The sequence below is a fragment of the Lycium ferocissimum genome, chromosome 2 (genome assembly GCF_029784015.1).
Source record: "Lycium ferocissimum isolate CSIRO_LF1 chromosome 2, AGI_CSIRO_Lferr_CH_V1, whole genome shotgun sequence".
NCBI lineage: Eukaryota > Viridiplantae > Streptophyta > Magnoliopsida > Solanales > Solanaceae > Lycium > Lycium ferocissimum.
In genome coordinates this window covers 45,221,967-45,238,274 of record NC_081343.1, presented here as the reverse complement: position 1 = coordinate 45,238,274, position 16,308 = coordinate 45,221,967, and the positions used below count along the sequence as shown (strand labels likewise).

The following is a 16,308-nucleotide window of genomic DNA, read 5'->3' as shown; positions in this document are numbered from 1 at the left end:
GCTATCCTCAGGAGCGGAGCCACAATGATGGTTGCGGATTCGGTAGAACCCAATAATTTTTATTTTTTAAATTTTTTTTTATTACATAGGGGGCAGGGGAAGGGGATTACAAGGTGGGGAATCGAAACCTCACCAACGAGGTGAAAGTGACAGCCAACCCATTGAGCTACTAAGATTCCCCAATATAATAACTTTAGTTCAAACCCTGTATTTGTGATAAAATTAATTTATTATGTACAAATGATCTTCATAACGCAAAGACGCAAAATATATTATAGTCTAGAATCTATAAAATAAAAATCTTGGATCCGCCTTTCACTATCGTCCTCCTTCTATTGTGATTGTCACTTGATTATTAGAGACTTTGGAGGAAGAAGACAATGTGCTAGATATGTGTGTTCTCATTACAAAAGCTGGCCGATTAGGTCTAGGAAGACACATATTTTCTCCTACCAACATTACAATGATATCTGACATGTTAGGGCGGTCATTTGAATCTTCTTGTACGCACAAGAGTGCCACATTGATACACTTTATCACTTCACTTCTATTGTATGATTCAAGTAATGACTTCTCTGTTAATTGTATCGCCCTATCTTCTATCCACAATCTCCATGCCTGTGATGATAACTTCCAATTAGATATCAAGACTAGCAAAAAAGACAAAAATAAATAAGTTTGAGTTTCTTCACTTACATAACCTAACAAGTTTAAGGCTTCTTCTGATTTGTAAAATCCCGTATTCTTTCTTCCACTGATTATCTCAAGAACGACTACTCCGAAACTGAATACGTCTGACTTGATGGAAAACAATCCATCTAATGCATATTCAGGAGACATATAGCCACTAGATTACAACATATGGACAAAGTGTAGTAAAGTATAAGAATTTTACCAAATGAAAATCTAAACACCTATTGTTAGGATCATTTGCAAGAAATAAACGATATGAATTAGGGATGTCATACTTACTAGGTCCCCACCACTTTCTTTGTGTTTGCTTCTGTTCTTGTTCCTTCAACAATCCTTGCTAAGCCAAAATCCGAAATTTTTGGATTCATCGCCTCGTCTAGTAAAATGTTACTAGTTTTTAAATCTCTATGAATGATCCGTAGTCGCGAATCATGGTGAAGATAAGCAAGACCTCGTGCAACGCCCAATATGATGTCATAACGTTTCTTCCAATCCAATAATCGACAGAGTGATCCATCTAGCACGGCATGATGACAAATAATTAATGGTAGCAATAAAATTAGATCATGTAAAAAACATACAATTTTGTGATGAAGTGTTTATTCTAGAAAACTTACCAAATATAAATGTGTCCAAACTTTTATTTGGCATATATTCATAAAGTAATATTTGTTCCGTCGCATTGATGCAACAGCCCAATAGCCTCACCAGATTTCGGTGTTGAAGCTTTGCAATTAGAGTCACTTCATTCTTAAATTCATCTATCCCTTGTCCTGAATGACTTAATAACCTTTTCACTGCAATTTCTATTCCTCCTGGAAAGAGACCCTGCAAAAAATTTCCATCTTTACACTATGCGTGGAAACCAACCACACCGATCCACTAGTTAGGACTAGTCGATATATAGAGATGTAAGAAGGAAATTTTAACCTTGTAAACTGGACCAAATCCTCCTTGTCCTAGCTTATTTGCATCTGAGAATTTGTCAGTAGCTGCCAAAACAGTCTCCAAATCAAAGTATGGAACATCAATGACTTTATTATCATCGTTTTCATTGATCAATACTTTTGCTTCTCCTTCAGCTTTGTGCCAGTAAGAAATTTGTGTCCCTTGAAATTAAATCCCGAAAGTTATAAAAGAAAATGTTATCCAGAGTGACATTCATTGGGCAAATAGTACCTGTTCCATTTGCCAATCTTCTTCTTCTATAGTAAATGTAGCTAATGCTGCATATGAGTAGAACCATAAAAGGTATTATGGCAGCAAGGCCAGCTTTTAGCTTCATTGATTTCTTTGATTTAGTTTGAGCTGTAAGAAAAGGCAAGAAAACAAGTATATTTAGATTAGTGCTGAAGTTTACTAAGCCTCAGGACCATCTGTTACATGATCTCCCAAATTAAAGATTACTTGTCAGTGCATATAAGTTACTCGTGTTGTTCCATTTATATGACACTCTTTCCATTAGTCTGTTCCAAAAATAATGATACCCTTCCACACTCGGGAACTTTTTAAATTTGAACTTTCTATTTCACCCTTAATAACATGCTCCTATAGCCATAGAATGTCAAGACATGTTTAAGAACACAAGTTCTAAAAGTAAAAAAAAGGGCAGCGCGGTGCACAAAGCATCCCGCATTAGCAGGGTCCAGAGAAGGACACAAGTTCTAAAGGTACTTTTAGTATATGCCAAATATCTTTCTTTCTTTCTAACATTTTGTGTGCAGTCAAACACTGTCATATAAAATTAAACGGATGTAAATCTAATTAGGAATATAGGTAAGTTATTTATGCTATTCTAACCTTGAGGCAAGCCAAGTTTGACAGAGATAGTCCTCTCTGTTTCATTTTCACCAAGTTGTTGCAGATTGAAGAGATCCCCTGTCCAAATTGAACAGGCACCTAAGCCATCATAAGTATAAGCAGTGCAAGAGCAACTATTGAAACAATTATCTCTGCATTGTGAGGCTTCCTCAACTGTGACATTAGTATATTGTTGATTAGGTAATCTCATAGTTGAATTCATCCAAAAACTATCTTTTTCTTCAATAATTGCATTGCATTGCAACTTTCCGTCTCTTACGCAGCCACCAGAATAATCATTCGAATTCCATTCGTCGATCGATCTTGGATTAAAGCCACTTAAACAATTGCAGGGCGAATTAGTATTACTGGTGCAAACTCCAAATGCCCCACAATAACCATAAACATCACATTGCTGTCTAGGCTGAGCCCAGAATTCATTCCAACCAACCGCATTACTCAACAATGTTAGTTGCTTCATTTGTCCTGAGAAGTCGATGATCAACCTTGATGTGGTTGTACTATTTGTAAAAATCGAATATGTAAAATAGGACTCGTTTGCATTGTTAACATAGTAGATTCTCATTTCAGGCACTAAGCTAAATGTATCACCAGTCCATGTTCCACTTGCCCAATACTGTGTAGTCTGATTCCATTTTACAATGAATTGGGCACGCTTTGGGTCTAGCTCCAAAGAAAACAATCCTGGTGCTGGATCACTCGAATTCTTCCATGAAAACAGAACATGTTTCTTTTGTGTAAGTTTGTTATATCCAAGCTTAGCACCAGGCAAAAATGTGTCTGTTGGGTGATCAAAACTCTGCCAAAGTGTTAAGGGTGTCGATGAACTCACTTCAATCAAAATCAAATTACCATCATCACCAAGAACTGCTATGACTGAATTATTGAGAGTGGCGTCTTTTCCATCATCTGTTGATGACCATATTGAGTCTTGATTCTTATCAAGGAGTACCAAGTTGCCTTGAATAATTTTTAACTCAGGTGAACTCAGTTTGCCATCTAAATTAACTGGTTTCTCTCTATTTGCTACCCAAACTACTGTCCGTGGATAAATTTTCTTGTACCATATGCCGATGTAGTAGTTGAGAGAGTTACCTGGTTTGAAGAAACCAAGCTCAAAATTTCCACCTGAAGATACAATTGTTTGGCCCAAGGAAAGAGATTCATTAGCAGAAATTGTGTCCCCTTCAAGGCAGTGATTAATGTTTAGCTCGAAGCATAAAAAGAGCAGGAAGAGTATTAGAAATGAATGGTTGTTCTTCATTTCCATGACTACACAAGTTGGTGGTCGAAAAGATGATTTTTCTTTCTTTGTAGTACTTGTGGAAGGAGATATTTCTGCTTTGGAGTCTGATAGAGCAGTCTAACAAAATTTTCTTTGACCAAAGATCAAGCTAGTTACATGTGTGAAGAAAGTCCAGCATTTGGATCACACCATGACCAGACAAGTATGGAGATGGTGAAGTGATGGCATGGGGCTCGGTTTTACTACTTTTACCATGCCAAAGGTAGCTCCGGGATTATATGGCCATAAATGTTCGGTCATGTAGGTGGCACACAGTGAATCTAAAAATTGACTCGTGGATCATGGTGATTGTGGTGATAGGTCACTAGAACTTAGAAATGAATAGTTGTTCTTCACTTCCCTGACTACAAGAATTGTTAGTAGAATAGGAAAAGATTAAAGAGGGCACGTGTGGAAGTGTTGATGGAAGTAGATTTTTCTTCTTTGGAGTCAATTAAATTAAAGCAGTCAAGCAATCTTTTTTGACATTTTACATTCCTCATCTTTTTTTCTTCTATGTGTCAAAGTGTCAACCTCCTAATACAGTAATATGATCTTTTTATTCCTAAAATTGTCAAATTTTCATGATTGTTTGAAGTTAGGTGGAGGAACTGTAGAGGCGGCTAATCGAAATGACAAATTTAAGAGTCTCCAAGCTTGTTCCTGGTCCAACCATTTCATTCTTTGTTCACATATCTGAGATTAAAAGAAGGAAATACTTTAAGAATTTGTGATCTTAATATGCCATCACATTAAATTTAGGGCAAAGGTGCAAATATATTCCTCAACTTTGTGATTTAGAGCATATATATATCTCGTCAAAAAAGTAGTGCATATATAGCCCTGTCATTAAACAAATGGTCAAATATATCCTTTTCGCTGACGGATTTTTTTTTTTTTTTTTAAAAATCATTAGCTTATTTTTAATTAATGTAATGTTACACCTTGTAGTTTTGTGTATTGAGATTCGTAGTACGTTGGTGTCTTAGTTTTGAACATCGGGATTTGTTTCGAAGATATATGAGGTTGAACATGCTTAACTTGTGTTTATAACTGCTTAAATTCATGTTTGGTGAGTTACGAAAGGACTGGAGAATAAGTGAATAGAAGTGGGAAGTTTCGTCAGAAGTTATTTTTGGAAAATATGGAATATGGGTCGTATAAGTGAGATATGGTCCGTATTTTGAGATATGGACCGTATTAAAGGATTTTAAAAAATTGCTAGAGAAGGTAGCTTTGGAGGTAGTATTATACGACCAACTATACGGACCGTATAATTTTATACGGCGAGGATGTTGGTCGTATAATGTTACATGGCCAAGGATACAGACCAAATATATATATATATATATATAGATGATGTTACACCTCGCAAATCTTCGCGTTGGTTGTGAGGTAAACTAGCGTAAACCGGAGGGGCCATGGAACCTTTATAAGGTTAAGGAAGACTTTTAACAAGTGTTAAGCAAGTATCTAAAGGTTCCGGGATCAAGCGAATCGAAGAAAATAAGTTTGTCGAAACTTTGGGAAAACTTGGCAGAATTTTGGACAGGATTTTTGGTCCAACTTGAGGGAGGTATATCTCTTAGCATATGAGGAGTTACGGAATGCATAACCTATGTAAATTCAAGTTCAGAGAGTCTTCTTTCCAATGCAACTGACAGATTGAAAATCTGAGATACGAGGCCAAAGATACGGCCCATATAATATTATACGATCGAGTTATATGAACCGTATTGTTATACGACCAAGTTATACGAACCGTACAATACAAAGTCGTTGGAAATTTTCAGAATTTAAGTATGATGACCCCTCTTCATTTTAATCATTTTAGACATAACTCCAAGTCCTAGAAACCTCTCCAAACACATTCAAACATATTTCTGAGCCTAAATCAAATATCAAGGTGAAGATTAAAGTGTTTAGGGTTTCCAAGTGAGCTTTACACTTGTCTCCTCTTCTTGAAGATGCTTGGGTGAGTGTTTGTAAGGTGGAGTAACCTTGGAATTGAAGTGTTCTTGAATTTTGAGGTAAGATTTCATCTTAGTTTCGTGCTTATGAGTTTATTTGGTTATTATGTCAAGATTTGAAGAAAAGAAATTGGAGGAAAAGTTCAAATATGAAATTGATGATATTTTGAGTTGTGAATTAACTTGAGCTATAATTATTAGCATGTTTTGTGCATAATCTTGTTATGAGGGATAATAATGATGTTAAAGAAGTGTCGTATACAACTGTATATAGGGTTGTATTGAAGTTATTGTTATGGATTGATTGTTAAAAGAAGTTTTGGGATTGAATTGAGTTTAGTTTGAATGAAATCTTTTGATTATGGTATAGTTGATGTTGTTATTATCGTTTGGGAGTTGTTTGGGAATTTGGTGGAAGTAGATAAAATAGGGGAAGTGCTGCCCAAATTCCGCTAGCTCACTAATTACTCTAGTTTGAACTTATGAGTGTTTTCAAAACTTAACTCTAGTATGAATCCTCTTGAATGTAGATTTGAGAGCTTGGAAGGAAAAACGCTAAGTAGTTAAGGAGACGAAAAGGTATGTTGAGGCTAATCTTTTCTTTCTTATGGCATGATCACTCGATATGAACATATATACAAATGTCCTCCATGATGACTCCATTTGTTGAAATACTAAAGCTTATAGTTCTTGATGTTCTTATGATACTATTGGACTTTGTTTCATGATTATTGATCTTGTTCATTGTTGTTGATCTCATCTTATGGTAATTGTTCTTTCAAGGTGAGATATGATAATGATGATAGTTCCAAAATGATAATCGGAGGTTTACCGACCTTACGTCACCCAATAGAGTTATAGCTTTCATTTGGGCTCTCATGCAATATATATATATATATATATATATATATATATATATATATATATATATATATATATATATATATCTCACACGTAGCACTATAGTGGCACACCGTAGATGTGCACACCTTGCGGTGGGCGACTTATGATGTTACCCCGTACGCGGATGCCCTGAACGCGGGATGATGATAATAACACCGAGCCTAAATGGTCGGGCAGGATATTATATATATATGTATGTATGAAAATGTTTTTAAAAAAAGCTAAGCATGCATGACATCCACCTTAAGAGGCATTCAGAGGTATAGACTGATCTCTTTATCTTATGTTGTCTTCGTACTTTCCTTATTTTGTTACTCATGCCTTACATACTCGGTACATTATTCGTACTGACGTCCTTTTGTTTGTGGACGCTACGTTCATGCCCGTAGGTAGGCAAGGAGACGGACCAGACCCCTAGGCTGCTTTATTAGCGATTTTACAGGAGCGCTCTTTTTGTTCCAGAGAGGTGATTCAGTTGGTATTATTCTTTTGTGTACATATATGGGCATGGCGGGATCCATATATGTGCTACATATATATGGGCTCTCATGCATGCTATATATATATATATATATATATATATATATATCTGTATGTATTTTCTCACACCGCGCTGCACTATAGTCGGCCGGGCAGGCACGTAGATGTGCACACCACTGCAGTGGGCAGCTTATGATGTTACCCCCGACGCGGGATGCCCTGAACGCAGGATGATGATAATAACACCGAGCCTAAATGGCCGGGCAGGATATTATATATATATGTATGTATGAAAGTGTTTTAAAAAAAAAAGCTAAGCATGCATGACATCCGCCTTAAGAGGCATTCAGAAGTACAGACTTATCTCTTTATCTTATGTTGTCTTCGTACTTTCCTTATTTTGTTACTCATGCCTTACATACTCGGTACATTATTCGTACTGACGTCCTTTTGTTTGTGGACGCTACGTTCATGCCCGCAGGTAGGCAAGGAGACGGACCAGACCCCTAGGCTGCTTCATTAGCCATTTTACAGGAGCGCTCTTTTTGTTCCAGAGAGTTGATTCAGTTGGTATTATTCTTTTGTGTATATATGGGCATATATATATGTTATGCATATATATATGTATATAGTTAGATCTTCTATAACCTCATCGGAGTTCATATTGTTATTATATCCTCTTATAGCCTTGTCGGCTTATATATGGACATAGTTGATGATGTGTGTGTGTGTGTGTATATATGTTTTGGGCATGTGCCCCTTTCAGTTATGATTTATGAGTTAGTTGTTGACACCCAATTTTGCCCCTCCTTTATTCCGATTTATTTTCTTGGGTTTCTAAATTTATTAACGAGCTAAATATTTTATTTTCACCACTATTTTATTTTCTACTACTATTTACTCTTATTACGTGATCACAAATTTTAAATGGGTCGTCATCATTTCATTCTAGATTTTGTACTCGTTAAATTAATTTTACTTTATTAAATCCTTTACCTTCTACATACTAATTATTATTTATCTTCACATATATTGTACTAGTTATTAAATTAGAAGCCTAAGAAACAATTAAATTAAAGGAAAGGAAGAACCCATTTTCGGACCCAAAACCCATAGCCCAAACGGACCAGCCCAACAATTCAACACACCCGACCAGCCCATTATCCCTCCATCCAATCTAAACCCTTCAGCCCACACCCGACCAGCCCACGACCCGGTCCGGCCTATTTTCCTTTCACTTCATCAGCCTTCCTTACCTAATCCCTCATTTCTCTCTTTCAGCCGCACCCTCATTCTCTCTCCTCTCCCTTCTTCAATCTCTCTCTCACCCCCATTTTCAAGAAACCTCAAACTACTTTCAACCATGGCGAGAATCAAAACAGACCCATTTCCGTGCAATAGGCACGACTCGTGACCCTTTTTTCTCTTCTTTCTCTTTCCCTCGTTCTCTTTCTCGTCGTCTTCCTCCTTTTTTAGCGAGAGGTCGGTCCCTCTTTCACCTTGAACAGACTTGCCACTCCATTTTCGTGCAAATCACTTTCTCTCATCTGCAACAAGTTGGTCAACACAAAGGTGAAAATATTTTTTGAATTCTGTGAAAAATCAGCTTTAAAGATCCGTTTCTTGATTTCAAACGGCTACTTGAATTATGCCTGGAGCCAATATCTCAAGTTCAAACAAACCCTAGCTTTTTTTTACCTATAAATACATCTCTAGTCATAGCCGAAAGGGGGGATTTTTTTTTCTATTTTTTCGTTGTTTATTCTAAATCTAAACTTGTTAGGACTACGCCTTTCGTTAGAGTACCTTCGCCGCCTAAAGCCCACTTGAAATACATTTTCAATCACTATACCTTGAAACACTCATTTTGGAGTATTAGTTTACTTATTCGTATCAATTCGACTGTTACTTTGGAAGTCGAGCATAGATCCGAGGCCTCAACGCCCTTGCTCACCGCACCTACAAAAGGTCGGCAAATTTTAAGCTTTAACCCTTTTCTCTGTTTTTTTGGCTTTCATGGATGAATCTGCCTATTTGAAATGAAAACATGAATTTGAGTCTCTAATGTAAAATCACGCCTTCAGAGCATATTAAAATCTGTACATTTGATGTTTGTGTTGATATTTTGACGTCTGTCGTGTTGATGTCTGGCATTTCCCTTGTCGGTACTGGTGTCGTATTGCGAAGTTTAAGTAGGGATTCCTCTGTTTGGTTTAGATGTGACGAAATGACTATACGACATATCGATATTGGTTGTTGATTTTACTTAGTTTAAAAGGTCATGGCCGTCGTTTAAGCTGATAAGATTAATGTTGAATGGTTAGTTTGAGACTTAGGTTAGTTTACCATGTCTTCGCTGCGCAGTCTAAGTCGAATTCGATGAATGCTAGATGATAGCCTTTGTCTGGTTAGTTGTAGTTTCCTCCAATTTACATTGTTATGATTGTTTGTATAAAAAAATAGAATCTGGTTAATGTTAAGGGATAATGATGCGCTTTTTATCTGTTCAAGTGATTTAGTGTGGGTTGCTAGATTATATGTTTTAGCCTTCAAATGCATAAGTGTGTAGTTTAAACCTAAAACTTGACTGTCGTATAAGTTATTTGGGTTAACATTTGTCTAGTTTAAAGTTATAGAGGAGTGAGTGTGAGCATGACAAGGGTTATAGTAAGAGAGTCAGATCCTCAGGTGCTGTTAGTGAGTTCAGAGGGGATTAGAGGCAGCAGTATTCTAGGCACTCAGGCCATTCAACGGCTAGTGCACCTCCACGGTTTGCAGCCAAAGATTTGATCTACCTATTCATTCCGCACCAAGTCAGATTTCCAGAGCCTTGGGTTCTCAGTATAGGGGTGATTCAGGCCAGATTAGGCCACCTTTACCATGATGCACTCAGAGTGGTAGGGACAATGCCGCTTAGGTTCAGATACTTATTATGCCTGCGGTCAGACAGGCCATATGATGCGAGACTGTCCATCGAGAGGTGGTAGGGTATAGTGCATCCTACAGGGTCAGCAATAGGTTCTTCATCATTTGTACGCCCTCTGGGGAAATCTCTCAGACATCAGTAGGCCGTGGTAGAGGTAGAGGGGGAGCGTCCAGTTCGAGTGGTCCTCAGAATCGTATCTATGCACTGGCTGGGTAACAGGTTCTCGAGTCTTAGCCTGATGTGGTTACAGGTATATTATCAGTATCTTCTCATGATGTATATGCATTGATTGACCCAGGTTCTAAATTGTCATATGTTACTCCTTTTATCGCTGGCCAAATTGCGGTGAAACCCGAATCAATCAAACCTTTTGAGGTGTCTACACCCGTTGGTGACCCAGTGATAGCTAGATGGGTATATAGAAATTGTGTAGTCATAGTCTGTGATTGTCATACCATGGCAGATTTGATTGAGTTAATTAGTAGATTTTGATGTTATTATGGGTATGGATTGATTGGCTTCTTGTTACGCCAATGTTGATTGTAGACTGAAAATAGTTCGTTTCCAGTTTCCGGGAGAACCAGTTCTAGAGTGGAAGGGTAACACAACATCGCCAAAAGGTAGGTTTATTTCCTATCTCAACGCAAGAAAGATGATTTCTAAGGGTTGCATTTATCATTTGGTACGGGTTAAAGATACAGATGCAAAGCCGTCAACTCTTTACCCAGTTCCAGTAGTTAATGAGTTTCCGGATGTATTCCCGGACGAGCTTCCAGGCCTTCCACCAGAACGGGAAATTGGTTTCGCCACTGATGTGTTACCGGATACTAAGCCAATATCTATTCTTTCTTATAGAATAGCACTTGCAGAATTAAGAGAATTGAAGGAGCAATTAAATGATTTGCTTGAACAAGGATTTTTCAAACCTAGTTCATTGCCATAGGGCACACCTGTGTTATTTGTAAGAAAGAAAGATGGCTCCTTACGGATGTGTATCGACTACAGGCAACTGAATAAGGTGACAATAAAAAATAAGTATCTACTCCCAAGAATCGATGATTTATTTGATCAGTTGCGGGGTGCCAAGTGGTTCTCAAAAATAGAATTAAGATCCGGGTATCACCAGGTGAGAGTTAGAGAGAAAGACATTCCGAAGACGGCCTTCAAAACCAGATATGGTCATTTTGAATTTCGTGTAATGTCGTTTGGGTTGACTAATGCACCTGCAGTATTTATGCATTTAATGCACACTGTATTCAGGATTTCCTGGATTTGTTTGTGATTGTGTTTATTGATGATATTCTGGTATACTCTAGATCAGAGGTAGAGCATGTAGACCATTTACGTGATGTTCTTAAAGTTCTTCAAGATCGGAAGTTGTATGCAAAGTTCTCTAAATGTGAATTTTAGTTGAATTCTGTAACTTTGCTGGGACACATTATTTCGGCTGATGGTATTCGGGTGGATACCCAGAAGATTGAAGCTGTGAAGACTTGGCCGAGGCCTATAACACCTACTGAAGTTCGTAGTTTTTTGGGCTTGGCAGGTTATTGTTGGCGATTTGTAGAGGGGTTTTCTTCTATTTCTGCACCACTGACAAAGTTGACTCAGAAATCAGCTAAGTTTCAATGGACGGACGCTTGCGATCGCAGTTTCCAGGAGTTAAAGAATAGATTAACTTCGGCCCCGATTCTAACACTTCCAGAAGGATCAGAGGGCTATGTTATTTATTGTGATGCCTCAAGCGTTGGGCTAGTTGTGTGTTGATGCAGCATGGAAAGGTTATAACTTATGCTTCAAGGCAGTTGCAGAAGCACGAACAGAACTATCCAACACATGATCTAGAATTAGCTACGGTGATTCATGCATTGAAGATATGGAGGCACTATTTGTATGGCGTTCATGTTGACATTTATACAGACCATAAGAGTCTCCAGTATATTTTTAAGCAGAAGAAGTTGAACTTACGGCAAAGACGATGGTTAGAGTTATTAAAAGATTATGATGTTAGTATCTTATATCATCCTGGTAAGGCGAATGTAGTAGCTGATGCTCTTAGCCGCAAATCCATGGGTAGTTTATGTGATGTTAAGCTGGAGAAAAGAGAGTTAGCTCGTGAGCTTCAGAAGTTAGCTAGCCTAGGAGTTCGATTATTGGACTCGGGCGATACAAGAGTCACTATTTAGGATTCAGCTATCTCGTCTTTAGTAGTTGAGGTGAAAGAGCACCAGTATGAGGGTCCCATGTTAGTTCATAATAGAGATAGGTCCTCTCAGAAGAGATAGTCATCATTTAAGATTTCTGCAGATGGAGTTCTTAGATACCGAGACAGGCTATGTGTTCCTGATGTTTCAGGGTTACGTCGCCAGATTTTGGGTAAAGCCCATTGTTCTCAATATTTTGTTCATCTGGGAAGGTCAAAGATGTACCATGACATTAAGTCAATTTATTGGTGGGATGGAATGAAAAAGAACATAGCAGAGTTTGTGGCCCAGTGTCCTAATGGCCAACATGTGAAAATTAAACATCAGAAACCTGGTGGTTTATTGCAAGCCATGGAAATTCCGATATGGAAATGGGACGTAATTAATATGGATTTCATTACAAGCTTGCCTCATTCTCAGCGTAAGTACGATTCCATATGGGTGATTGTTGATAGACTTACTAAATCAGCCCATTTTCTACCAGTTAGGACTACTTACACAGCCGAGGATTACGCGAAGTTTTATATAAAGGAGATAGTCCGACTTCAGGGTGTTCCGGTATCTATCATCTCCAACAGGGGCACGCAGTTTATAGCAAATTTTTAGATGTCTTTCCAGAAAGGTTTGGGGACTCAGGTGAGCCTTAGCCTAGCATTTCATCCCCAGACAGACGGACAAGCTGAGCGTACTATTCAGACCCTCGAAGATATGTTAACGGCATGTGTGTTAGACTTCAGAGGTAGCTTGGATGACCATTTGCCACTTATTGAGTTTGCATATAATAATAACTATCATTCTAGTATCCAGATGGCCCCGTATGAGGCTTTATATGGGCGGAATTGTAGATGACTTATCGGATGGTTTGAAATGGGGGAATCTAAGTTATCAGGGCCAAACTTGAGGGAAAATCAAACTTATTCAGGATCGATTGTTGGCAGCCCAGAGTCGTCAGAAGTCTTATGCTGATAACCGCTGACGAGACTTAGAATTTCAAATTGATGACTGGGTATTCCTGAAGGTGTCACCCATGAAAGGCGTCATGAGATTTTGTAAGAAGGGTAAGGTTAGTCCTCGATATATTGGACCTTACAAGATTGTACGTAGAGTGGGCCAGGTGGCCTATGAGTTAGATTTGCCTCCATATTTGGAATCAGTCCATCCAGTCTTTCATGTATTGATGCTTCGTAAGTGTATTGGAGATCCTTCCAGGATTGTACCTGTTAATGATAATCAAGTTACCGCGCAACTATCATACGAAGAGGTTCCCATTGCTATCTTAGATAGACAAGTTCGAAAATAGAGGACTAAGGATGTAACTTCAGTGAAGGTCCTTTGGAGGAACAATAATATAGAGGAGATGACTTAGGAAGATGAAGAAGATATGAAGTCTAGATATCCTCATCTGTATTCAGCTCCAGAACAGATCCAGACTACATCATGATCGTTTTCAAGTATGTATTGTTTATCAGCTACTCTTATTGGTCGTGTGGGGCCATTTTTATTATTGCTTGTTGTGGCCCTGTGTGGCATTGTGTGGTTTGGGTTGCTGTTTGGCAGGTTGGTAGTGGTATAGTTACAGGGGAGGCTTTGCCGAAATTTATGTAGAATTCCTGGAAGTTAACATTCGAAGATGAATGATTATAAGGGGGAGGAATGTTACACCTTGTAGTGTGGTGCATTGAGATTCATAGTACGTAGGTGTCTTAGTTTGGACACCGGCATTTGTTCAAGGATATATGAGGTTGGACATGCTTAACTTGTGTCTATAAGTGCTTAAATTCATGTTTAGTGAGTTACAGAATGATTGAAGAATAAGTGAATTGAAGTGGGAAGGTTTGTTAAAAGTTGTTTTTGGAAAATATGGTATATGGGTCGTTTAAGTGAGATATGGTTCGTATTTTGAGATATGAACCGTATTTAAAGATTTTAAAAACTTCCGAGAAGGCGCTGTTTTGGAGGTGGTATTATACAGCCAACTATACGGACCGTATAATTTTATACGGCCAGGATGTTGGTCGTATAATGTTATACAACCAAGGATACGGACCGTCTATATATATATATATATATATATATATATATATATATATATATATATATTTTAGTACTGGATTCAATCGTCATGAATCTTGTTACATTTTTCATCTCTTTCTTAACCTTTTGTTCTTAACAACCTTCTTCTTTAACCACACCCCGGACATGGCCAACAGTTAGTCCTTCATAATTTTGGACATTTTAACGGCCTCTTAAAACCAAGGAATTTACTGGTTAATCCATTGAGTTTATTAAGAAGTTAAGAGAATAACCATACACTAAGAGTAATAAATTGAAGCAATTTCTTAAAACATAGTAGTTATATGGACATAACTTACATAATAGGGAGAATAGTACAGAAACATAGTTAATAAAACTTACATGACTTGAAGATGGAGGGAGGTTTCACTTTAGTATCAGAGCAAGAAGATTTTTTGGACCTTAAGACTAGATTTTATGAGACGACCTTTTACTGCTAGACAACGAAGACCATCAACTACTATTCGACAAATTTCTATGAGACAATATAGTTTTAGTAAATATATAAGTTTTCATTATCGTATAATACACCTTACCCGACAAAAACTAGGAAAAACCAGAAAAATAAGAAAATTTCATACTAATCCAGTTAATTACCTGGAAATAGTACACCGACAAGCTCTAGAAACTAACACAGACATTCTAAGTTTTAGGAATAATCTCCTTTGGGAAATACAGTTTACAAACGATGAAATATTTAGAGCAGAAGAATATATTAGATATATAGAAAGGAAAGTGAAGTTTATTCCTTTAGGTTAATACATGCAAGATCATTATTTAGAAGTTAAAAAAGATTTAAATAGGTTATACCCAGAATATATTAGATTAAGTAATACTAAAAAGAACCAATTAAGATTACAAGAATTAATAGATATAATATCAGGATTAGAATATAGGTTATTAGGATATATAAGCTCTAGACAGTCATCTCAGAAACAAGCACAAAGACGATTTAAACCATACTAATTGAATGAAAACACAGCCCTTCGCTAGACAAATAGCTATAAACTACTGATATTTATATAGGGATATAGAAAGAAGACGAGAATATAGAAAGGTTGAGAAAGCTTTAAGTGCATATTTAGAAGTAATAAATACAGAAACATTGTCATCAATAATAGAAAATAGCTTGTTACAAAGTTCAATTAACGAAGACACAATTTCTGCTATAACTTGGAAATTACAAGGCATAAGAGAAGATATAGAAAGACTTACAACCAACATAGACTATCAAAAGAAAGTCTATAAAATAAGAATTCCTTTGGGATAATACCCAAATTTAGAAAAAATAAATACATTCAAAAAATTTAGAATACTTAGACTTAAGAATATATTCAGAAAAGAAATATAGAGTATTAAAAAATCATAGTATTATAAAGTGCAACTTCTGTAACGGTGAACATATATTACATAGTGAAGACAATAAAATTTAATACACTAGTAGATTTAGTGATAAATTTTAGTGAAAAAACTCAAGAAAATAATAAAGATCTTGTTAGAATATTAGACGTTGTAGAATCTTCACAAATTAAGCAAAAGAAAACGTTAGAAAAATTAGAACAGAATTTTGATTACTTAAAGACACAAAAATCAGAACTAGATAGAAAACTTCATTTCTTAAATAACAAATTTCATCTAGAAAAAATACCAACAAAAACTAAAATAGAAAAATTAGTTAAAATCATTGCAGAAAAGCCAAACGAAATAGAACAAAAGACAACTTAGATAGTAAACCAGATAACACAACAGGTCGAAGTTCTAACCAGAGACATTAAGGAATTAAAGAAGACAATAGAAGAACTGAAAGAGATTACTCTTTCATGAATAAACCACCAAGTCTAGTACCAAGTAGAAGCCTCAAAATTAGTGGAGAAATCTATACCTTTACCACAAGATTATATAGACTATCTACCTAACGCTAAATCTGACCAAATAATATTGAAACAAAACATT

The 16,308-nt window shown here is 36.8% G+C and overlaps 1 protein-coding gene across 5 annotated transcripts; it reads right to left on the bottom strand.

The window, feature by feature from the left end:
- Window positions 1–205: 205 nt before the first annotated feature.
- LOC132039855 (G-type lectin S-receptor-like serine/threonine-protein kinase At4g03230) lies at window positions 206–4,236 on the bottom strand. Of its 5 annotated transcripts, none has more exons than XM_059430399.1 (7): window positions 2,494–4,227; window positions 1,873–2,001; window positions 1,624–1,685; window positions 1,311–1,521; window positions 973–1,210; window positions 697–847; window positions 207–618 (listed from the first exon to the last, which is right to left on the bottom strand). In XM_059430399.1, the coding sequence occupies exons 1-7, from the start codon at window positions 3,782–3,784 to the stop codon at window positions 319–321; spliced, it is 2,382 nt and encodes a 793-aa protein (XP_059286382.1). In that variant the 5' UTR covers window positions 3,785–4,227; the 3' UTR covers window positions 207–318. The 5 variants fall into 5 exon arrangements, with proteins under 5 accessions (XP_059286391.1, XP_059286399.1, XP_059286382.1 ...); XM_059430393.1 differs by having other exon boundaries at window positions 1,624–1,802; window positions 2,494–4,226; XM_059430408.1 differs by lacking the exon at window positions 1,311–1,521 and having other exon boundaries at window positions 206–618; window positions 973–1,144; window positions 1,638–1,802; window positions 2,494–4,229.
- Window positions 4,237–16,308: the final 12,072 nt, after the last annotated feature.